The following is a 26,978-nucleotide window of genomic DNA, read 5'->3' on the forward strand; positions in this document are numbered from 1 at the left end:
ACCAGATCGTGTGACACCAAACCCTGTAGGGTCCACACCAGATCGTGTGACATTAAACCTTGTAGGGTCCACACCAGATCGTGTGACACCAAACCTTGTAGGGTCCACACCAGATCGTGTGACCTCAAACCTTGTAGGGTCCACACCAGATCGTGTGACACCAAACCTTGTAGGGTCCACACCAGATCGTGTGACACCAAACCTTGTAGGGTCCACACCAGATCGTGTGACATCAAACCTTGTAGGGTCCACATCAGATCATGTTCCGTATACACTAAACGTTGAGCCGTCCATACGAGATCGTGAGTCTCACACAGTAAACCTTGTGCCGTCTATACCAGGTCGTGTTTCACTTAACCTAGTGCCGTCCAAATCAGCTCGTGTACCCCTAAAACTTGTGCCGTTCACACTAGCTCGTGTTCCACTAAACCTTGTGCCGTTCACACTACAGTCCGTTTGACTCCAAATGAGAACGATGAATTGCAAAATAACTCGAAATCCAGAAAAGTGTATGAAACATCAATACGGTACTTGACCATGAATACCCTGTACCCAACAAAATCTGAATTTTGTTTAATTTAAGACCCATGACGGATGAAGTTCTTTAAGAAACTATCATGTAATTTTGTATAGAAATGTGTACATGACACGTAGGGGGACACACCGTGGAAGGAACAGCGCAAGCACGGTCTGCACGTGCTACACAGTGACCGTGTTCATTCAATGACAAGATGCGCTACTCAGCAGATGTTAAACAGTTGATGTTGAATGTGTATGATTTCTTTAGAAGTGAAGCAGAAAGAGCAAAGCCTTTTTATGCAATTAATAAATTCTTGAAACGAGCTTCAAAAGCTCTTGGTATGTCCCCTCAGAATTTTAAAAATGTTGTTAGTCGACGAGATACAAATAGTCAGGCCAAGGAGGTAGGGAACATGTCAAAACCACGCAAGGTTGATAAATTAGACAGTTTTCAGAGGGATCAAGTCAGACGTGCAATTGTTAAACTGCACTCAGAAAATAAGTACCTGTCCCTAAGAATTTTGAAGAAACACCTTGAAACTGACCATGATTTACGTGTTACAAAGTACAAACTATGGCAGCTGTTGCATACATTTGGTTACAAATACAAAAAGATAACTGGACAAAATAGAGCTGTGTTGTGTGAACGGTCTGACATTGTTCGTCTCCGAAATCATTACCTTCGTACCATCAAGCAGAAACGTGAAGAAGGATGTGAGCCCGTCTTCTTAGATGAGACATGGGTAAATGCGTCACACACAGCCAGCAGTCAGTGGGTACCCAATGGTGACTGTAAGGAGTCTGGTAGAAAGTTACCAATGGGAAAGGGTGAAAGACTCATAGTTCTCCATGTTGGTTCTGCTAGTCAGGGTTTTCTCCCAGACTGTGACCTCGTCTTAGAGCCAAGGCCAAAGACAACAGGGACTACCACACAGAAATGAACGGCAAAGTATTTCTGGAGTGGGTGAAAGATAAATTAGTCCCTGCTTTGCCTACCAAGTCTCTCATTGTCATGGACAATGCACCGTATCATAGTGTGCAGGATCCAGAAAGCAAGACTCCAACCTCTAATAACCGTAAAGGAGACATGGTTACTTAGCTGCAACGGGGGAACATTACCTTTCCTTCTCGAGCGACGAAACCACAGCTCTATGAAATCATCAAAACTATGAAACCTGAACCAGTGTATAAAGTTGACAGTTACATCAAGGGTCAGGGTAACGCTGTCTTACGACTGCCACCTTATCACTGCGACCTGAATCCAATCGAGTTGGTATGGGGCATCGTCAAGGGTGACGTTGGACGATCGAACACAACGTTCAAATTACGAGACGTTGAACAACTCGTAAAGGAAACCCTTGGTCGGGTAACAGTAGAAACATGGAGGCGTTGTGTGGCCACAGCCGTTGACGAGATAGAGCCACGTTATTGGTCACGAGATGGACTACGGCCAGCAACAGTCCGACCTATAATAGTGGCAGTCGGTTCAGGCACCAGCAGTTCCGACGACGAGATCTATGGCATGAGCGAGTCAGATTGCGACTGAAATTATCATGAGACGGCCCCTCTTAACGCTCTGTCATTTCCCCTACCACAGAACGTGCAGTACATGCGTGCTTGCGCTGTGCCTTCCACGGTTTGTCCCCCCTACGTGTCATGTAAACATTTCTATACAACATTACATAATAGTTTCTTGAAATAAACAAAATTCAGATTTTGTTGAGTACAGGGTATTCATGGTCAAGTACCGTATTGATGTTTCATACACTTTTCTGGATTTCGAGTTATTTTGCAATTCATCGTTCTCATTTGGAGTCAAACGGACTGTAGCTCGTGTTCCTCTAAACCTTGTGCCGTCGACACCAGCTCGTGTGCAACTTAAACTTGTGCTGGTTATACCAGGTCGTGTCCCGTACACACTAAACCATAAACTGTATGTTGTATACACTAAACTTTCAGATAACACCAAACCATGTCCTGCAATCATTTAATTTTGTGAGACTAACCCATATTCGTTCACACTAATATATTGATACATTTATCTGTATGCTGAGAGAGATGAGAAAGAAACTTGAAAAGGAATTAAGTTCTGTTGAATATTGCCTCAGAATTGTATTATGTAGAAAGATGTTATCAATTGCCCTTGTTTGCAAACCATGTCGGAATCTTCTTCACAATATTAGTGCAAAACGTGGACATAGAAGCGCACTGATGCATTTGATAGACAAAATTGTGTGAAGTGTTTATGAAATAAGAACTTATTCGAAGCTATACAGTTTGCGCAGATACCAAATAGCTGCGCTGCGTTTGTTCATACAAATATATTATTTATTTCTAATTATATTTCTTTATATAATAATATAAATATTTCTAAGATATTTTAATGAGCAAAACTTTTCTTTCTCTTTGTACCCCAACGTTTCAATTCATCCCGGCAATAGTAAATATATGATCATATATATTGACCTATTAGGATCATGTCCCGATGATTTACAGATGTCGATAGACATAAAGAAAGGTTTGACATGTTGAAAACGTTGCACACACTTCTTTCTCTTCAAATCAATCTCCTACACCATTGTTCTTTTGTCTTACGCCCAACGGAATCTTAATCGAATTGATTATTCGCTGGAGTTGACGTTAACATATATTTGCATTTGTTCGTGAATGTTAAGACGACCACTCTTTCCGACGAAGTAGGGTGTAGTGTTAGCATCTCATTTGAATATTACATCTGGTTTACAAGTATGTGTTTCACAAAAAAGCATAAACTGTATTGAATTTCAAGATCACTAAAAGATCATGTCGCCAGAACAAAACTTTTCGTGTCTAAATGAGAAGTATACTCTGTTTATTGAGTGATGAACGTGTGGGGATGAATTTATCCAAATTTTTAACTCATGACCAGCGTCAAAGACACCGTAAACTTGTGTTTATCTGTTTGTGCCGAAGTCCGTATAGTCATAGAGTGTGATGTCGTCCATTGCAGGCGACCTCATGTAGCCTTAATCGTAGGTCTCAACTAACTAAAATGAAATGATACTGATACTTTTCCCCCGACAGGGCAGAGGTTAAAATTGTATCTTTCAGTGGTATATTTGGGAGACAAGTAGCATTAGTCCTATTTCGTAATTTCTAACGGATTGTTTTCCTCAAATAATGGATGGACGTTCGAAATATATAACATGAAAATTTGAAGACATTAAATAAAAATATATTTCTAACAAATATTTACCGTCGGGCGACATAAAGAAGAAAATGGATTGACATTCTATGTGTCAGGTCGACTGTGTCCTGTTCCGCTGGCCTAGCCTGAAGGTTTTGTCATAACTGAAAGTCGCCAACATCCCTGGTGGCACATACAATGTAGATCGTCAGCCAAGTATTAACGATATATTAACTCGCCTTTATGTACTAATGATTCAGCAAACCACTATGGTATTCTGATATAGTGAGCAATCAAAGGAACAGCTTATGATGAATTTGTATTGATACCCATATTTGTGCAACAAGACTTTGTACAGAAAATAAAAAGACGTAACGCTATATCTCGTGATTATCGTTCCCATTGATGTGCCGGTGATTGATTATTGAAACGGTTACCACACACATATATTTCAAGTAACATTTACATCGGACATCGGATTGGATCAAGGTCACAGTGTTCCCTGCAATTCTGAAACACTATGCTGAGAGGGGAAGACAACACTTTGTCACAGTAAACGGAGACATGTTTGAAAGGAGTGGCATCCAAAACAACTTGACATCTCATGAAATTTTATATGAACTTTATTGTAACATTTTGTACACACGTATCACAGACAGAAGAAGTTTGTGGAAAAGGCATAAAACCAGCTTGGTTTGAGTCTCACAGATGCAACAAACACTGAGTAATATACTGATCACACTTAAATAATCTAATCGTGGAATATATTTATATAAGTACATATTTTTGTGTGAAAATTTTTACTTTTCATTTATATCAGAAATCGGAATTTAACATTATCATTAATAAAACGTCTTAGAGAAGATCCCGGTTTAGAATTACTCTTTTCTCTTGTTATAAGATCAGTATTACCACATTATACTCTGATGAAAAACTTCTTGTTTTGGTAACTACGTCTAGAAATAACAATGCTAGGGTGGGAAACATCTTATGTTTATGGGTTGGTCATGAACCCACTGTCAAAAACAACAGTTCTAATATAAAATAAGTAGGAGAGGGACGTCTAATACAATACCATACTGTGAGTGTAACGACTAACAGTAAATCAGCAGTCTGCGACCCAGTATCAATGCGAAGTGTAGTTCAATAAGCAGTGGAAATATACAAGAATACAGCTCATCGTGAACACACTTACAGGGTACATGATCACTCTGTACAAGACTACTTACAGTACAACCCGAAACATGTATAGAATATAGTTCAGATACTTAAGTTTAAAAAAACCGATAACAAACTTGTAACCTGTACATATAAAACTACATCCCCACTTTATCAGCATCGTCTTGTTACTTGTTCATCTTGTTCACGTGCAGTGGGCTACTTTTTAACAATAACAATAATACCGTTATCTCCATGGTAACGTGATTATAAAACATTTCAGTCAGTTGCCATAATGAGCGTTCAGCACGATATACCACAAAAATGAAAGCAGTTTTCTCCCTTTCCAGCAGTTTCAAAACGAGGCGAGTCTTCAAAATCGTATGGCACGTGCATAGGGACGTACAAAGCAGCGAAGTTCAAAGAAAAACGTTACAATATGGACGGCTTTCTAAATATATGAAGAATTTGCAATTAAAAAATAGAGATCTCTTTCTTTGAAGACTGTATTTTTAGGATTTAAAAAAATGTATTACTTATGTACAGAGGCAAAAATATATTATGCCACAATCTCATACAGTGATTTGGAGATATACCTCTCTTACGATGTAAATAATATGTACATAAAATAGCATAGCGAAGTCAAATATGTATCAGCTAGCAAACGCATGTTCTGTTATATCATTAGAGAATCCACCTCTTTAGCTTACAGACCATAATCTAACAGGCATTAATCGTTTGTCTTTAAGCATTGAAACAATATAAAAGTATACGAAACATGTTTCGTTTCCTCAAAAGAATTAGCCATTTAATAACAATTTATCTTTTCATATAATGGCATATTTGGTGCGCAGTTTTGCAATCTAAATATACATACAGTGAAACGAGCACAGTTGGTTCGAGGCACTGTTGGTTAAGGACGCCAAGCTGTATTGTTAAAGCTTTTGTCATCACGGATATATATTCGAAATCGATTATTAAATGCATCATTATATCAGTATACTCACGCAAGACGTGGTTTCAAGTACGAAGGCGAAATCTTTTGTGATCCTGCAATTATGTACTTAAGGAAAAAAACACATTTTCGATGTGACGAAACAAACTTGACCTACGGTCGTAACAAAATTGTGAACTCATCTGTTGTATTTTTTCGTAATTATTTTAGTGATGCCGATGTTTTATCTCGATGCGCTCGCATATATCACAGAGCGTCAATCGGTTGTAGGTGATGCGCACTACGAAACAGGGTAAAACTGTTTTCACAATATCCAGCTGCCAAGAAACGAGAGTGATATTAGGAATAGCGTCTTCAAGAATGTGAAATAAATTGGTGTACTTCCGCCATGGCGTACTATACTATTCATATACCTTTCACACAAAATTCAAAAAAGTAACCAGTATCTGATTATGCATATCTCGTGAATGGACACACAACTAATACTTAAATGAAAATCAAATACAACATCTTTTTACGAAAGGATAAAACCATATCCTGATCCTTCCCTAATGGCACCTAGCAATTTTGCAGCGTATAACCAGTTCATATACTCTCGATCTAAAAACTAAAATACTAAAACGATCAAAAGGAAATTTAATGAATGTTCTTTTCGGTATCAAACAAACAGGGACGTACCAGGATGTTTCTGGCATGAGTTTTACAAATCCATAGACGATTGTCAGAGGATTTGTGACAATCCTTTATTATCCGTAAAATGGTGGCATAATGAGTGGGATAGGAAAGATCAGGGTATGGGGACTTGCCCGAGACAGCTCACATAAATTATAATTCCTTCCATCTGGTTTTATACACATTATGGACGGATAAGGGGCTTTGGGCGAACTCCAGTACATATCTCTGGATTTCTAATCCACAGATCTTCAATCACAAAAATGCTTTTCTGTCAAATCACTTAGACCACAGTTTGAGGCACATCGGACATTCTGCGGGTACTCATTATCCTTCACTTCGTCTTCAGTCACAGAGATTTCCTTTGAGCCTACGATGATTATAAGGACTTGTAGATAGCGACCATCAAGCTGCTGTCCCGAGTACCGTTTTCAATGTAAAAAAGTTCTGAGATTTTGTCGAGAGCTGATGTACACAGCTACAGTAGAGCTTACAGAGAAGAATACAGAGTATTAGTCGTCGTTTTTGTCCAGGATGCCGAGCTTCTCACCCACCCACTTGCATTTAGCAATGATCTCGTCTTGCATGAGCGAGAAACACATGGACAAGATCGCCATTCCGAACAGGACATAGATAGCGCCGAGAATTAGTTGTGCCTGCGCTTGAGGGTTCTCAAAGTCAGTTCCAGGAACGACGTCGCCAAAGCCGATGGTGCTGAGAGTGATGAAGCAGAAATAAGCAGACTGAAGCCAATCCCAGCTTTCCCACAGGCCAAAGAGCACAGCCCCTCCGAAGATGTAGCCTCCGATGACGATCATTGTGATGGTGAGTGGAACAGTGATCTTCTTCTCGTCCAAATCATCGTCATCGTCATCGCTGTCGTCATCCAGCACTACAGGGTCATTCTTCATTGGCGGCGGGCGGTTCATGTGTTTCAGGTCGAGAGGAACAATCTTGACAGCCTTGCCGACGGGACTTGGAACCCTTGACCCCGGTCGGCTGGTTTTGGACGGGGGTCTGCTCTTGTCATTGCCATTGGTGTCAGTACTGCCCGTCGGAGACTTGGTTGGGAGGCGAGAGAATTCGTTAGACTTATCAGTCTTCCAAGCTGGGTCATGATCCCCTCCTCGCTGCATCGGTTTGATCTGGACCACTTTTGTCCTGGGACTCTTCTTGCGACGGCAGCATCCGCAGCAGCAGATCTTGGCGTAGATGAAGCGAAAGATGTCTGCAAGGACGTCTCCGATGTTGGCGAGACACAGCAGCATGAGTGGGATTCCAAGAACGGCGTAGGCGATGCACACCAATCGGCCCCACACTGTTTTCGGAGCGATGTGACCGAACCCTAAGCAGAAGGAGATGATATATATGATGTAGGCAGGCATAATATGTGCACATGTAGTCCGTCTTCACACTTTACATTCACAAAGTTATCCCGAGAGTGTAGATTACAACATTGTAAAGTATTTGATCACAAATATCCAAATTACCTACATGGATATGTAACTATACGCAACCATTCAAAACAACTGCTAAACATATCTATTCTGTGTATTCATTAAATTTGTAGTGTAAATATTACTATTAATGAAATAATTATATGGCAGTTGGTTAGGTGCATAGTATCTAATATCTTCATCTATTAATGAGTATATTATTATATATAGTTTGATTGAATGGTGTAATATTGCAGTCAATTTGTGTTGTTACGTTGAATGATGACAGAATTAACACATAAACATATATAGAGGTGTAATTGAACCTTTTTTTCAAACGTAGCAAATATAAGTTTATCATGTAAATGGGTACGTTCCTCGGATGGATATAGTTAACCGATAAAAATAGTTCCCCTTGGGATCATTTACGGATGAATATGCAAATATACATGGTAAGGTAGGTACTGCTTTCAGTGTTTACAAACATGGTGGGGAATTGTCATCATTATCCAAATAATAGTCTAACATACCGAAAGTCGGCGGGCTTAGCTAGGGCCTGCAACAAGTGTGGACGACAGTTCAAATATTAATTGCTTAGCAGTTTAGCGAGGACCGCACGGATTTCAGGTTCCATGTCTGTGTTTGTAGACTTCTGTAGCTTTGGGTCTTTTCCCCCAATATAAAATAGTGGGATTTGGAAAAAAATGTTCGAAATCTGTCCTTGTATCATTTCATTTGCAGCATTTCGTAACGGTATGACAATTCGATATGACCAGGCAGACTCTCAACAAACGTGACGTCACATAGATTAGAGTATCTTCCTTTTGTTGAAGGCCAATTACTCTAGCGGGCGGACCTATGGATTGCCGCGAAAGAAAAAACGATCACTGATAAAGTTATATTTCTGTTTGAATCTTCATCTTAAAAACGTATGTGTACGCTATTTCCTTTTTGCCTATATAGTATTTAAGGTACTGTCTAAAAAGAAGTTTCAGTTGGAATATATTACCAGTTGTCTGACCTAACACCGAGCGTGCGACGTAATATATTAATTCGCATTTACAGGGAAACTTAAGGAATTACGCTAATTAAAAAAACACAATTTTTATTCCTATTACATGATATTTACCATCCAAAAACGCACTAGCGTGATAACCTCTATTTATTATTGATTTTGAATGCTACTTGTTACATGTTACCTTGTCTTGCTATGTAGGTTTGTACATATACATTCTGTAACTAATGATGTTTGCAGAAAGTGATGCCTGATACCGGATATTCCGCTATAACTACATATAGAAGATAAGTGCTTTCAACAACCTATCGACCAAACAATATTTGGACACATTATTAACATCAGTACATTCCGACTCACCAATGGTTGATATGACAGTTACGGAGAACATGAGGGCCCCGGGCCATGACCACTTGTAGGTAGGGCCATCAGGAAGGCCGTAGTCGGAGCAGACACGTCCGTCGTAGCCGATGGCGAGAGTGTTGTCCCGGAACGTCTCCAGCACACTACGGATCTGGACCTCCATGAGGACACGATTGTTGGCGTTGGGAAAGCCATAGTCGGAGAAAATCTTCAGGACGGAGTCGATAGTTTTGTTTTCCATCGGTGTATACTCGTTTCGTGATTCATAGCAGATCTGTTGCTCGTTGTTCTTCTCCAGATGCTCAAAGATAAACCCTCCCGCAACACAGTACAATATAACCATGGCACATAACCCAACATGGGAGAACAGGAACTTCATAAACTTTTTGCAACATCCGTCCCTCTTTTTCGTACCCATCTTGACAGAAATGACTTGATCTTTATGCTAGACACCGCACGGGACAGCACCCGGACACAGCGAATGTAACTTGCGTACGTAATCTATCCGCTGTAAATACCTTAAAGCTAGTCAGTTCTTCATGCTGTAAACTGCTACATCCAGTGTTGAAAGTTCCGACCAAACCTGAAGAAGAGAATACATTTGGTGACCTATGCAACTAAACATCTTACAGTACAGGAAATGTCCTGAATAATTTAATATGCTGTTCGTAGAAACAAGAGAATATCGATTCCGTTCCCTTGGAACCGTTTGTTCTGTTCCAATTTATCAAAGGATAAATATTTATTGTGAACCATCTTTCCATGAAGGCAAGCGAGACATATATTGTTTAGACCCGTGGCACGGGACAGAGAAATCAATAGATGGGATCGAACGACGATACCTCACCATGGTAATAACAACACTCGAGGCCGAATGGCGACAATCAGAATGGCAGCACACCACGGACAACACCGAAGGTGGCCGAAGTTATACATAGACTGTTTCCGTTCTCTTTGTTTGTGAACCTGTATGGGATTCAATAATATCTGTAGTATGGGTGCGGTGAATACACACGTTTATATTGTTTGTTGTAAACGGTAGGGTACGAACTAAAGCTTTGATACAGCTTTAGGCCAAATACGAATTCAAGCACGTTCGGGATTCGCGTTGTTCTGGAAACAAAGCTTAGACGCTTCCGTTTGTTTTGTTCATGCCAATGATTTCTACTTAGCATGACACTGACGTGGGACTTTGTAAAGCAAGGGTGAGATGACGTGAAGGAAAGTTATATCCAATAGGTATATTTAGTCTTCTTGTTCTTATTCAGATCTATGATGCTTTACAATCAGCTCTAACGTTAATACCATGTTGAAATAATGTACTGTTCCTAAATCATGTTTATGTCTACCAACTCTTATATCATAACATAATGCATGTTTAAATGAAACGTGTAGCTGTTCAATGTGCTTATATCATAACATAATGCATGTTTAAATGAAACATGTAGGTGTTCAATGTGTTTATATCATAACATAATGCATGTTTAAATGAAACGTGTAGGTGTTCAATGTGTTTATATCATAACATAATACATGTTTAAATGAAACATGTAGGTGTTCAATGTGTTTATATCATAACATAATGCATGTTTAAATGAATGAATGAATGAATGAATATTGTTTTACGCCGCATCAGCAATTTTCCAGCCATTCACGGCGAGTTGTTTAAATGAAACGTGTAGGTGTTCAATGTGTTTATATCATAATCCAATGACATGACTTGGGCATGAATACCATGTAGTATAGACGAGTGTTTATCATCAATAGGTACACGGTTATTTTCAAGTGGATTAGTCTGTATTTATACAGTTTCACGTCTTGTGACGGGTAATAAGATATCTTTATATGTTGTGTATTTAGAAAATATCAGTTAAAATCCATTTAATCTTGCTGTCGTCCTGATGCCCAAAAGCGACTGCGTGCGTACATCGTGTCACAATCAGTGATTCCGTCATCTATTGTTACTTTTGAATGATACTTTCTGAGGGAATTAGTGGAAACAGCAGACATCAGGAATCTGGGCACTGGGAACTACTTCCACTTGATTGTGTCATTAAAAAGCAGAAGGAAATTCATAAGAAGCGCCTTTTTATTGTTTCTTTTGCGTATGTAAAGATAGAAGAATAAATATTTTCGTGAAATAATTAATTATTTCTGGATTATGTAAATGTAGATATATGTTTTGGTGATCCTGTCTGATCAGGTTTGGGTATGGTACGGTCACGTCGGTATTTAAAGTCTCTTATATTGATGTGTGGTTTACCACATTTGGTGATAAAAATATAAAAATGAGTTTCTGTTAGCAACAGTTTGAAAACAGACACAAACGGAATCATATTCATATTCGTGTTTGTGATCTGTAGTTTGAAACAGACGGGCCTAAACAAATAAACAAAAGTCACGTTTTCCTTATTACACCTAATATGTGTGTATATTTTGTTTGTTTGTTTATTGTTTAACACCGCAGTCAGCAATATCCCAGCGGCCTGTAAATAATCGAGTCTGGACCAGACAACCCAATGATCATGAGCATCGATCTACGCAATCGGGATACGGTGACATTCTTCAACCAAGTCAGCGAGCCTGGCCACCCAATCCCGTTAGTCGCCTCTTACGACAAGCATTGTCGCCTGTTACGGCAAGCATGGGTTGCTTAAGACCTATTCTACCCCGGATCTTCACGGGTCGCGTATATGTTGGACATATACTGAAATTGTTATATCATATTTGTTTTGTGTTACAAGACTGTTGTAATAAATGACGTGTTTAACCATATTGACGTCAATATTTAATGAAGGAAAATGTAGATTATTTTTGTTATTCAGTATGATATCGTTCATGATAAACATTTATACACAGAAAACACACTGGAAATACTTTGCACTTGCAAGATAAATTAAATATTTTCAAAATGATTAAGTTTTAATGTTCGCACAGAAAAAATGAAGATTAATGGCGACAAGACAATGCAAATGCCAGACTTGCTTATTTGTTTGTATTTCAAAAAGATGAAGTTAAAAAGCAGGGAAATTATCCACATGTGACATGCATTACCCTACACTGAATAAAGGTGTGGGCGGTTATCACAAGGACAATCTCAGCAGGGCTGTCGGTAAGTACAGAATCACCAGGCTAGAGCAAGGACAGAATCTCGCTCCACACATCAGTAAGTTTTCGAGCCGTAAATACATCCGGGAACCAGTCTATATAAGGGCTACAATGCAGCACTTAGCACATACGTTACGATTAACAGAGACCGATGGAGCTTAGCAAAATATCTACAAGAATGGTATGTAAGTGTTTGTGGTACAGGGTGCCGATTTTAACGTTGTTTTGTACAACGTCATCCAGGTCAAGAAATCTACCTAAAATTAACATGAAAGCATAATAGTCTGTACCAGAAGTACACAGGTTATAAACAATGAAAAAACAGATACAGTTCGAGTTCATATCCTTCATATCATAACTGAAGTTCAGACATTTGATGAATCATATATAAACTGGTAGCAAGTAAGACAATTGACAAGAAGAAAATAGATGAAATCGCACCACTGGTTGCCCTGGAAACGTTGACGTTGATATTTTTCAAAGGAATTTGCGACGTATGAAAAATTTATACGGGTTCAAAGCTTCACGGCAAATATTGATACGAGAATCAAGAGTGGTATTGGCCATGCTTCTTGTAACGCAGACATTTAACATTTAACCGACTGACTGGCGCGCTTGAGATGAGGAAATCCTCTTTGTAAGTAATGCTACAACACAACATTTATCTCACGTGCCCGTCATCAGATAAGGCAGTTTTGTGCTATCCTGTGTCATGTCCACGTGTGTCCAGGGGGCAGACATGCAGCATGTATAATTTGTCGACGGCAATGTTAAAAAGAGGATTATTGTGCATGTTTACTCATTCTTTCTCATTGCGTTCTATTCATACAAAAATAATATGTTTTTGAAGAAACATACATTTAGTGCAAAGCCATTTAACACAAGCCATTGCAATTGTAAATTTGATCAAAGAATTCAATTAATTCATAAAGTTTTGAAACATTTATCTATTTAAACGTGCCCCGTACGAAACTAAAATTGTTTCTATGTCGACGTTTTTGGAATTGAAAAGTTTTACCAAAACGAAATACAAGAGTTATGATGTGCATGTTGTCAGTTACACCAATAGGACGTTTGCTAAAGCAGGGGGCGGTGGGGTAGCACAGTGGTTAAAGCGTTTGCTCGTCAGACCAGGATTCCATTCCCCACATGGGTACATTGAGTGTGAAGCCCATTCCTGGTTTCCCACGACAAGATATTGCTGGAATATTGCTGAAGGCGGCGTAAAACCATACTCAGTCACTCACTAAAATCAGATCAATCTGGGATAAAGTAATTCACAAGGCAATAAAATCTATTATTTGAAATTTAGGCTACACAACTTAAGTAACCAACGTCAAACACATCTTAAAGACATGATGGTGTTTACTTGTTACACTCCTTGGAAATATGCCGCACCAGTTTACCAGTGATTATCCTATCGTTGTATGATATTGATAGACGTTCTGTCGTGTTCGTAGGCAAGGCGTTGCTACCAAAGTGCCTTACTTTCACCGTTAGAATAATAATTCAAACATAACGATGATACTTACACATCTTTCTTAGGGCATATGTGTGGATATGTGTACATCGTCCATATTGAAACACAGTGAGATTGCAAGGACATCAAGGCATTTACTACCTACAACTAGGCAATGGAATGTCACCCAGGGCCTAAACATAGCAACAGAAAGCAACATCTAATACCGCCTGTCGCAGGCCGGGTTTGTAATCCATAATTAATATTCATATCACGTCCTAGCTATACAGATCGGTGGGATACGGTATTGATATTTTGGTTTCGCTCACAGAAAGAAGATGGAGAGTATGGAGGATGTTAAAGTAGGATTTGCTAAATTGAATTTTTATGATGATTTGTTTTCAGATGCACATATACATTTTTTTTCGTAATCTGGGTAATTATTATGTACAAATTTAAATAAATGAAAGCAGCAACGAGGGTTTGGGTGGTCCTGGCACAGTCAGGCTGGTTAGGCTCATCATCAGCTCAGGGCCCTTGCCCCCTCTACACGCAGTCCAGACAGCGAATAGGACTTCTCCCAGGAAGCGCTGCCTAGTCAAACCCACTCAGAACATTTTGGAGGATGTGAAGACTCCCCAACACTGCAGCCTTCTGCATTACCCAGATTGCCAGAAGGGCTGTATTCCTGGCAGCAAACCCGGGTACTCTCCCAATGTCAGTTAACAGATTGGGAGGTACCAAACCTAAGGCACCGAGAACAATGAGGAGTCGGACAACTTGGTACTTGTGATGCAAGCGTGACATTCCGAAATCGAGGTCTGCATATTTGCCACGTTTTTCCTGAATCTTGTCAATCACATCAGTGTCAAAAGGGATAGAAGATTCAATGATATAAATGTTTTCATTGGAATTATCAAAAAAGGATAAGATCAGGTTTGATGGCCTGGATACGTCTGAGGCTGTACATGGGCATATTCCAAAGAATTTTGTATTTATCATTTTCCATGACGCCCTCTACATATTCTGGGTCGTACCATGGATGGACCTCTGTGTCAAAACCACAAGTATTGCTAAGACGGTAATAGAATTATCGAGCTACTCCATCATGTCGCTTAAGACACTGTGTTTGTGCCAAAGCTGTGCATCCACTGACAATGTGTTGGACAGTCTCATTAAATTCATTGCATATTCTACATTAATTTTCCTATTTACATTTTGTAATTTTACAAAATCAGACATTAGCGGTTTCGAGTGGGAAGTGACTGATCCTGAGCAGCAAACAGAAAGCCTTCTGTTTTACTTTTCAGGCCAGCCGACTTCATCCAAGCGAAGGTCTGCTGATCTTCTCAACACACTGCACACAAACTCGATGCAGTCGTCGTTCAGATAGCCGCGCCTTGTAAAACTGAGTATCGGCCGATTTGATATAGCACTTCGCTTGGTTGACAATAATTTGTGTACCGCCTAGCAGTAAAGAACCATCAACAAAACCAACACTGACATTGCGATTAATTCCCGCATACTTGGCTCGTTTAGGAAAACTGTGGAATGCCTTGTTTTCATCATGAGTCTTGACATGCTTCACAAGAGGATCATCGACAAATAAATGTGTGTAAAGTGCACAATACAATTCTATCGAGAAGAGCCTCCACGTTAATCAAACCACTCCCTCGTTGTATTATTATTATTGTTGTTGTTGTTATTATTATTATTGGAAATCCAAATGTTACACTTGGTTTATGTCTCGAAAGATTAAAAACCCTCTTTCGCTTAACTTCGCATTGACCATCTCCCGAGTTATGTATGATGCTATGTTCATGATGATCCACCACAGCTGTTTATAATAATGCAAACGCTGTCCCCCTTCCAACTACAATGCATTGTTACTATGGTTGTATACAAATGCCAAGGTAAACTGACAGCTGCCTTTAAGTATGAAACGTAATGTTTCAGCCTATTCTGGACTGAAGGGACAGTGGACTACCTTCCTTCTAATGAAAATACTATTTAATGATAATTCTTAAACCTCGGTGACTATGAGTCTATTGCTACTGCATTATGCATATATCTGGGCCTTAATGGAATCGGTTTCAGGAAACGCATGCAGTGCACACACCGCACACTATCTCTATATTCCTACCAATTTGGAATTTGAAACATAGACGGAACTCATCATCGATAGGTAACACAAGAAGCTGTTGAAGGTCATACATAACGTTTAGTGAATATGAGACCATAAGACGTCCACAATTCTGTTTGACATTTCAACATTAAATTTGTTACCTTGACGACGTGATTAAATATGAATTTACAGTTATAGCTGAAATACCACCGAGATCTTTGTAACTAGCCGTATAAGGGACACATCAATGCATTTGCCTGCCACTGCCTCAAGAGGTTCGCTGCCTCCGTGGGTCATATATTTAATTCATTGTTTATTTTCAAGAAACTCATAGTAAACATGCGTAGATTGCATTCAATAGTGTGACAATGATGAGGCATGACAACAGTGTTGATGTGAAATTTCGTATGATTATTGAAATGGTAAGAGGGTACTCACCACCCCTTGTAATTGCGACTTAAAAAGTCGTTGCTTTTTTTCAAAATCTTTTTACACAAGTAACAAAAAATATTTAGGGTCACGAAAATTCTTTATCATACATTTGGACATCATTATATACAAAATGAAAATAAAATTGTCTTGAAATCTACGAGACCGCTGTTGGAAGCGAGAGAATACACTTTGGTCAAGTAACAAAAAGGCGCTTTGCGAAACGAAAAGTCTTGACTGACGAGTTACATGAGAATTTACAGTTTATAACAAAACATTTTCAAGAGAATAACAAACGGCAAAAAGCGATATCAACTCCATAAATCATCATCTGTCATTATTTTGCCTTGTCATTGTGGAACAAGCGTAAAAGAGTTTGTGTACACGGTAGACACCTTCGATAAAGGGAGACAATTTGCGGGACGTAACTCTTGTATGACAATAATTCCGTCAAAGTGTTATGATCACTGCAATGGAAATATAACTATTCCCAGGAAACTCACTCTTTTACACTGAAGAATATAATAAAATGCGATATTTCGTATGATTATGGAAATGGTTATGTCGCTTTTACACTGCTGTGCAAAAGAAAGTGCATCCATGTTTGATGGTGGCTAAAATGAAACAAATATGAAATGGTATGATATGCGATGTAAATGCAGGCTATCAATGCGTATCTCAATACAGGTGACGTGCAGTTGAGTCGAGTAGAGTGAGTGAAGCAGGCATTGTCATCATCTGAGTTGGTTCACAGATACCAGACATTCTCAATAGCGAATATGATCACTACGAGCACCAATGCACGTGCAGACTCGCCGTTTCATCGATGTCGTCATCCACCTGATGACGTCATTTGAAATCCGTTACCATACGTCCTTCAGTACAATTTTCAGCTGTTGGCGGTTCTGTGGTGGATGAGGACGCCCGCCCACTGATCTGGCGATCCAGATGATTCCCACAAGGACGGCGACGTTATGCACAGCTAAGAAATTCCTTGCAGTGTGCAGCCAAGCGTTGCTGTGCTGTAAGAGTGTTCATCGTGTCTGTTGGCGAAGGAATGGTGATACAACGGGTTGAAGAACGTCAACCCTGTATATCTGGCCGTTAAGGTTGCCACCGATAATGTCAAGTCTATTGGGTGCCCGACATGCCTCTCAAAACCACCACCCCGCCGTCACCGTATGGATGCACCTCCTGAAAGACGCCTGGCACCGACTGTCACCCCCCACCCCCAAACCTGTCATCTTGTGTCATCGTCACGTGTGGTCTGCCTGATCTTGCCCTTTCCTGTGTGATACAAGTCTGTCTGTAACGTTCAAACAGTCAGACGAGGGTTGCAGTGTATACTGTGTATACTGTTGAAGTTTCTTGCAACCTGGGTGTGGTTGGCACACATTGGCCTCATTCCTGCGGCCTTCTCTCTCAGCTAAACCCGGCACTGTGATGTAACCTGTGATATTTTGGCAATGACCCATCGTATTTTATACCATTTCTGACTGGCGCATTTTGAACAGTATCCGAAAGAAAGGTATTAGCGATTTTTTATTGCGACAGGTGCATCTTCCAAACCAACGGTTTGTGTTTTGGAGCTTTAATTTTGCAGTGTTTCGGTGACCACTTTCAGCCTAGTGACTTTTCTGTAACATTTGTAATTTTTGGGTGAAATCCAATTTTCAAGTGTATCCTGTCTGTTGCTTGGCAGTTTTGTTTGATAATAACATAGGTCAAGCGTAACATTGAGGAGTTTTTGCGCCTAAGGAAGAGCGTAGACAACGATATCAACAAATATCAGATAGGAATATACAGACCCCTGGCAAGTATGTCAAAGGCTTAACTTCTTTGATAGGCATCTTGATTAGATTGGTTAGATGTTTTTTTTCAATCTCAGGGATAACTAGAATTTACAATGCGATCGACAACATTTTATGAAGCCCACTATTCCTTCACGCTACTTCATGCTAATCAGGGCAAGTATGTGGCTAATGCAGCTTCTGTGGTGACGCGTCACTGTATGACGGCAGCATGACGGCAGCAGTATGCAGTAGCTTTCTCTGTGGTACAAGAGAAGCGGAATCACTGAATACAACCACACACGAGTTTCAACACACAATCAAATATAATAGATAAAACATTCCTCAAATATTCTTCCGTTTGTTTGCTTATATCCGGATGACCTTCTCGTGTTTCTCATTTACGCGCATTAAGGTAATTTCCCGAAAAGCAACGTGCAACTTTGTAATGACAATAATATTGACATCGATAGTGGCCGGCTTCACTACAGTCTTTGTGACACATACATAGTTTCATAAAAACAGACAAACTAGACTATATTATAAGAAGCCCGGCTCAATATAAGCAGTTTTACATTGTCATGGTCTTAACAGAGATTCAAAGAGCAAAAGGAGACAATAAAATATTGATGGTTGACTTGACAACCAGTAAACAATGTCACAGCAAAGAGAACAGACATAGATTCACTGATCTGAACTGAAGGGAAAGGTTTAGTTGATCTAAGAACTGAAGGGAAAGGTTTAGTTGATCTGAGAACTAAAGGTTTAGTTTATCTAAGACTTGCGTGAATCAGACTCCGATATTGGTGTACCGCTGATGTAAACACTGAGTAAGATGGAACATTTCGAACTCGACCGGATGTAAAAGGATTCGTCGATGTAAGTGGAAATTGGAGATAACGGTGAATAACCAAGTATCCGTTAGTTTATGCCTTGAGTATAGTTTGTCATTACTTTCTTACCAAAAGAGTGAGTGAGTGAGTGAGGATTAACGCCGCTTTTAACAGTATTCAAGTTATATCGCGGCGTGTCAGCTAAATGTTGGAGGAAAGCCCGAAGTGATGCAGGTCTTAGACGTTTACCACTTCGGTGAAGCCCACGAGCACGGGTATGGTGCTGACAAACCTAGAAACATAATCGGGGCGAACCGGGATTCGAACCCACAATCATAGGTTTCTGGTGTGCCCAAGGGACGCAACTCTGCACAGCGAATCGCGGCGCCTTGGACGACTGGGCCACCTGTGCCCCTCTTACCCGAAGAAGATGTGCATGCATGCCTGCCACGAAGACATTTACATACACCTCAAACATGAGATGCAGGTCTTCACTCAGTCACGATAATGACGACCACCACCATCACTGCTTTTAATATATTCACACCCCCATCATATAGCTTGAATATAGCTGAGGGTGGCGTTAAATAACAAACTAACAAATACAACGTCTAACCTATGTACCACAAGATCTCAGGTGACTTGGCATACTAGTATCTTATGATGTAATATAACGTTTTAGCATAGTGATATATGTTGACACATATGGAGTAGTGTCCAACACGTTATGGGGTCACCCATTGATGTAGAACATTCCATGTTTCTTGAGACGAATTGTAAGACATGTATATTGGACAATTATGAGCAGGCGCTTCTGTAATAGAGGATTTCCTGAACCTAGTACCCCTTCTTGTCAAACCATTCATAGAATCCCCACGCTCTGTTCACCTAGCCAGAAGTTAACAATTTAACACATCCCCAAAGCTTTCCATTCACGTTCCACTAGATAGAAATTTCAACAAGAACACTTTGTCAGACTACACAGCCACCAATTATCGCCGAGAATTTAAAATCAAAGAAGTAATAGAATCAATTGCCCAACTGAACCTAACTATGACAAGAGGAACAAAGTGTATTACTAGTATCGCGGGGCTCATTGATGTGTTTGGCATACAAAGTGTATTACTAGTATCGCGGGGCTCATTGATGTGTTTGGCATACAAAGTGTATTACTAGTATCGCGGGGCTCATTGATGTGTTTGGCATACAAAGTGTATTACTAGTATCGCGGGGCTCATTGATGTGTTTGGCATACAAAGTGTATTACTAGTATCGCGGGGCTCATTGATGTTTTTGGCATACAAAGTGTATTACTAGTATCGCGGGGCTCATTGATGTTTTTGGCATACAAAGTGTATTGGGCGTACAAGGCAAAATAGGGGTGAAAATTATATGAATGGATTACTGCAAATCAGTGATGACAGCAGGTGTTCGCGAAAAGGGTAAGGATGTCCCGCCCTACTGGTAGCACCCGACACTCACACAAACACTCACCCCTACATTTATATAGCAACGCGCTTCCCTGAAGCAATGGGTGCGATGTTTCAGTGAAACGTTACAATCACAATGTGATGAAAATGTGTGACGCAACACACTGACATATGTGTTCGCCATTCAGAAGCGATGGAATGTTCAGCGCATTCGTCACCACTCGCCCCTTTCCGTAACCTGCAAGAAGACTCGTCCCCCTCTCGATGAATGTTATGTGCGAAAATACGACAAACCAATTAGAATGCGCGTATGATTTCGAGTTCTTTGTCAAATAATCCCTCAGAAATAATTTTTGATTTTACATATGTCTTGCATCTAAAAATATACCCAAGACACAGTTAAATGTGTTCAATCATACTGTATAATTCCGCACGTCCCGAAGTCCTTTAAATTGCATCAGCAAAATATATATTATATGGGGAAATATACGTGAACCATTACGCAACGAGTTGACAATTGTTTTAGGTATGCCCGTTTGCGCTAAGACGGAACCTAGTCGCAAAAATGGCCATGAGAGGGGCACGAGTCGCTATTCGGCTTGTCCCGGAATACCACGAGTTGGTCACGAATGTGTTCAGCGATTGTTTGTGCCCAACTCGGCTTACTCCGCCACCTACATAACACACATGCCGGGGGTATTATGCAAAACAGAGAAGGACGAACTCCTATTTATATTTGATGGGAAACGGATGCAGAATCCGCCACTAAAGCGCCCCTTCCAGGCCAGGAGTATGTTCAGACGAAACATTTGGCACTATTGGTTTGATTGGCAGCTTGTTCAATCTTGCCTTTTTAATAATTTGATTGAACGTTTGGTGTATGAAAAGTCAATGTGTTTGTTATATTGAATCTATAATTATTTCAATTAAGAATAATATGTTATCTTAGACTGTGGCAAAGTTTACAGATATCCATCTGTGCTGTGATAACATTTCTGCAGACGTATTGTTATATAATTCACAGAAAACAAGTTACGGGCCAATTACTGGCAATCAATACCCCAGTTTAATATTTTTCGTGCAGGGAGGTCCCGGGCTAGCTACATGCACAATCGATCATTTGGATATCCGGTTCATTGAATGTGGTATTGATTAATGTCGGATCATTAGGTTGTTTGGATTTGTCTTTTCGCATGATCTATATGCCCAGTGTTGAGATAGGCTGTGAACTGCAGGGCATCAACATAAAATGTTATATCGGAAGTAATACATGCTGCTTAAGGAGGCTTTGCTAGAAGAGGGAAAAGCGACATGGTTAGTACTACGACTCCAGGATCCCATGCTAGGTTTAGGAGTTGACCGGGGAATCAGGTTGGTCGTGGACGGGCTTGGTGATTGTGTGTCAGCGTATAGCGACGTCGTGGACCCTGTCTCATACTTCTAACTACTGGCGTTTCTGGCCTAGATTACAATATTAACACTCAGTGCATCGACATCCTAATTATCACCACTACAACTACTGCAGCTATACACTACATCACTACAGCTACACCGACACCGCCTTCACCGCTATAACTACACCTACACTGCCATCACTACTACAGCTACACCTACAATATCATCACTACTACAGCTACACCTACACTACCATCACCACCAAAGCTACACCTACACCGCCATCACCGCTATAGCTACACCTACACTGCCATCACTACTACAGCTACACCTACACTACCATCACCGCTACAGCTACACCTACACTGCCATGATTACAACAGCTACACCTACACCGCCATCACCGCTATAGCTACACCTACACTACCATCACAACTACAGCTACACCTACACTGCCATCACTACTACAGCTACACCTACACTGCCATCACAACTACAGCCACACCTACACCGCCATCACAACTATAGCTACACCTACACTACCATCACAACTACAGCTACACCTACACTGCCATCACTACTACAGCTACACCTACACTACCATCACAACTACAGCCACACCTACACCGCCATCACAACTATAGCTACACCTACACTACCATCACAACTACAGCTACACCTACACTGCCATCACAACTACAGCTACACCTACACTACCATCACTGCTATAGCTACACCTACACTGCCATCACTACAACAGCTACACCTACACTACCATCACAACTACAGCTACACCTACACTGCCATCACTACTACAGCTACACCTACACTACCATCACCGCTATAGCTACACCTACACTGCCATCACTACTACAGCTACACCTACACCGCCATCACCGCTATAGCTACACCTTCACTACCATCACCGCTACAGCTACACCTACACTACCATCAATGCTATAGCTACACCTACACCGCCATCACCACTACAGCTACACCTACACTACCATCACCGCTATAGCTACACCTACACTGCCATCACTACTACAGCTACACCTACACTGCCATCACCGCTACAGCTACACCTACACTGCCATGATTACAACAGCTACACCTACACCGCCATCACCGCTATAGCTACACCTACACTACCATCACAACTACAGCTACACCTACACTGCCATCACTACTACAGCTACACCTACACTACCATCACCGCTATAGCTACACCTACACTGCCATCACTACTACAGCTACACCTACACCGCCATCACCGCTATAGCTACACCTACACTACCATCACAACTACAGCTACACCTACACTGCCATCACTACTACAGCTACACCTACACTACCATCACAACTACAGCCACACCTACACCGCCATCACAACTATAGCTACACCTACACTACCATCACAGCTACAGCTACACCTACACTGCCATCACAACTACAGCTACACCTACACTACCATCACTGCTATAGCTACACCTACACTGCCATCACTACAACAGCTACACCTACACTACCATCACAACTACAGCTACACCTACACTGCCATAACTACTACAGCTACACCTACACTACCATCACCGCTATAGCTACACCTACACTGCCATCACTACTACAGCTACACCTACACCGCCATCACCGCTATAGCTACACCTTCACTACCATCACCGCTACAGCTACACCTACACTACCATCAACGCTATAGCTTCACCTACACCGCCATCACTACTACAGCTACACCTACACTACCATCACCGCTATAGCTACACCTACACTGCCATCACTACTACAGCTACACCTACACTGCCATCACTACTACAGCTACACCTACACTGCCATGATTACAACAGCTACACCTACACCGCCATCACCGCTATAGCTACACCTACACTACCATCACAACTACAGCTACACCTACACTGCCATCACTACTACAGCTACACCTACACTACCATCACCGCTATAGCTACACCTACACTGCCATCACCACCACAGCTACACCTACACTACCATCACAACTACAGCTACACCTACACTACCATCACCGCTATAGCTACACCTACACTGCCATCACTACTACAGCTACACCTACACTGCCATCACTACTACAGCTACACCTACACTACCATCATCGCTATAGCTACACCTACACTGCCATCACTACTACAGCTACACCTACATTACCATCACCGCTATAGCTACACCTACACTGCCATCACTACTACAGCTACACCTACACTGCCATCACTACTACAGCTACACCTACACTGCCATCACTACTACAGCTACACCTACACTACCATCACTACTACAGCTACACCTACACTGCCATCGTCACTACAGCTACACCTACTACAGCTACACCTACTGTAGCTAAACACTGCCATCGTCGTTACGGCTACACTGCACACCACCATCATCATATAGCTACACCTGCACACTACATCATCACTACAGCTACACCCACACACTACACCTACTGTAGCTAAACACCGTTCTACTATCACCGTTCTATTATCACCACCACAGACACACTACATGGCCGCTCTATCAACCTACTGTACAAAGACGTCAGTCTTCACGCACGGAGGTGCTACCTGTAACCTAAGACATACGCACCGCGAACACAAGGCGTCACCGTCGTACAACGTTGTTTTAGTGTAGGTACTACTCGGCTTTTTTTCGCTTCTACATTTTGTTTTGTCTCTCTGTTGTGTTCACGTGTCGGTGAAACAAGTATGAATATACCTAGTACGTTGACAATGTAGTGATATAGTTCATAAGTTCTATATCACAGTGGAAATACCAAATATCTCCGTATCACGTATAGTATCCTCGTATCACAATATATCATGAAACACCCCTAAATTCATCTCTGGGAGTGATGCGATTTGGTCTAAATATTTTCTTCCGGGGGTAGTTTATTATATCCTGAAATCTGCTGAGAGGTCACCTATAAGCACCAACAATATAACATCATCTAATAGTTATTTATTGCGCATTGGAAAATATAGCCAATATGTATCTGTAATAAAATTAGAATACAAACATAAAACTTGAGGCTATCGCGCCATATACTAGAATTGATCAAAGAATTACAAAGCAACACGAAGTTCCTTGCCAAGCAAACAATAGATATGTTGATTTTAGGTTTTATCCACTGACTTATTCTCGTTTCAAATTCTTATGGAATGATTTCAAATAACTTGAACTGAACGCCGATTGCACGAGAACCTATAAACATCGACGCATCGTTTCCACAATATACCAACTCTCTTCATCTCTGTAAGGCGACATCAAAAGATGACGTCATATTTTAAAGGGGTATGATTGGTGGTCTTCACCCAGGACAAGGTGAGACTGAGACATCCTTAAATAGATACATGGCAAGAACATATAATGTATTCAAGATGGATCCGAGACAACGTTACGTTTCAGCTGAAATGTTATCAAAGCTGCTTACGTATAATATATCTTTATTTAGGTAAAAATATCAACAGATAGATATATAACATATTTTCTGGAACTAGATATTGTACAAAGTTGGAATGTATGGAACTATGCATAAACTTTATAAGCTTTAGAACACAATGTCCGGTGAACGTATGGTTGTATAATGGCCAAACTAAAACACTTGAATATGTCCTATAGCATATCAGGTACACATCTATTTTTCTTAGTAGATAAAAAAAAAAACCCGTTGAAAACATGCTCTTTGGGGCAAAAATTCAAGTATTTTACAATTTTAGTGCCTTTCACGAACCATAGAAACGGCTATCCAGAACGAAGCCATTGGTGAAGTCATGAATGTCGCCATTACAATGTGTCTACCCGTAAGTATATGATCAATACATATACCCATTATAAAACTCCTTTCATTATACTTACCAAAGGTTCAACAACGATAAGTCCTTCCCAAAATATTATAAAAAACACAGGGTTGTAGCTGGTTCCCCCGCGAAAGTCCACCCTCTCCAATACTGTGTTACCGGGGTAGCTGGCATGCGCCTTCCTCGATGTTCCTGCCGCGGACAAGCTAGCTCGACTCGGTCGCCTTGGTGCTGACGGCGTCACCAGATGTATCGATTCCAAAGACCGGTTCCCACAATTGACAAACAATCATCACGGCTCTCACCTACCCAAAACTAATGTCCCGTGGGAAAGTTTGCATATAAAGATAGCAGTTCAAAGGAAGATTGTTTCTCCGGGTAGAGATGAGATAATCTGTGTGTTAAACATCTGAACATTTGCTGGCTTCATTTTTTCATGAAGATTCGGAATCGATTTTGGAATTGTCAGCCATTTTTATCATGCATAGACGTGGCATGTAAAGCGAGCGTTTCCAGTATATTAGCATTGCTGCTTTCTGCAGCAGAGGGTGAATACTTTGTAGCGATGATGGCGGGTAGTTTTATTGTAGGGTCTATGTTATCTGCGTCGTTTAGTGAAGGTACAATCTGGACAGACACGTAGTGGCTGGAACAAACTACAGACATAGGACTCAGACACATGCATATGCATATTACCCGACCTACATGTCCCTTAACATTGAATAACATTGTCTTAAAGAATGTAAACTGTAAACAAAATATAAAAGTGATTTGTTCCTTGGGGCGTGACATGATGTCAAATGAAGCCATTATTTTAGTTTTATGTCTGATTCAAAATCAAATCAAGTGGTGGGATGTGTTTGATGCCTCAAGGGAGGAGAAGGGTGGGATGTGTTTGATGCCACAAAGAAGGGGATGGGTGGAATGTGTTTGATGCCGCCAAGAAGGGGATTGTTGGAATGTGTTTGATGCCACTAGGAAGGGGATGGGTGGGATGTGTTTGATGCCACTAGGAAAGGAATGGGTGGGATGTGTTTGATGCCACCAAGAAGGGAATGGGTGGGATGAGTTTGATGCCACTAGGAAGGGGATGGGTGGAATGTGTTTGATGCTAGTAGGAAGGGGATGGGTGGAATGTGTTTGATGCCACTAGGAAGGGGATGGATGGAATGTGTTTGATGCCACCAAGAAGGGTATGGGTGGAATGTGTTTGATGCTAGTAGGAAGGGGATGGATGGAATGTGTTTGATGCCACCAAGAAGGGTATGGGTGGAATGTGTTTG

General features: G+C 40.8%; 1 protein-coding gene across 1 annotated transcript; it reads right to left on the minus strand.

Moving 5' to 3' along the window:
• Positions 1–4,290: 4,290 nt before the first annotated feature.
• LOC124135737 (TWiK family of potassium channels protein 7-like) lies at positions 4,291–25,936 on the minus strand. Its single transcript, XM_046501257.2, has 3 exons — positions 25,754–25,936; positions 9,282–9,867; positions 4,291–7,815 (listed from the first exon to the last, which is right to left on the minus strand). The coding sequence occupies exons 2-3, from the start codon at positions 9,700–9,702 to the stop codon at positions 6,983–6,985; spliced, it is 1,254 nt and encodes a 417-aa protein (XP_046357213.1). The 5' UTR covers positions 9,703–9,867; positions 25,754–25,936; the 3' UTR covers positions 4,291–6,982.
• Positions 25,937–26,978: the final 1,042 nt, after the last annotated feature.

Source organism: Haliotis rufescens, unplaced genomic scaffold (assembly GCF_023055435.1).
Source record: "Haliotis rufescens isolate VD_foot unplaced genomic scaffold, xgHalRufe1.0.p SCAF_1, whole genome shotgun sequence".
Taxonomy (NCBI): Eukaryota; Metazoa; Mollusca; class Gastropoda; order Lepetellida; family Haliotidae; genus Haliotis; species Haliotis rufescens.

Coding starts and splice junctions, on each gene's coding strand:
- LOC124135737 (XM_046501257.2), bottom strand. CDS start 9,702: ATGGGTACGAAAAAGAGGGACGGATGTTGCAAAAAGTTTATGAAGTTC. Junction 7,816..9,281: donor AACTGTCATATCAACCATTG/GTGAGTCGGAAT, acceptor CCTTCTGCTTAG/GGTTCGGTCACATCGCTCCG.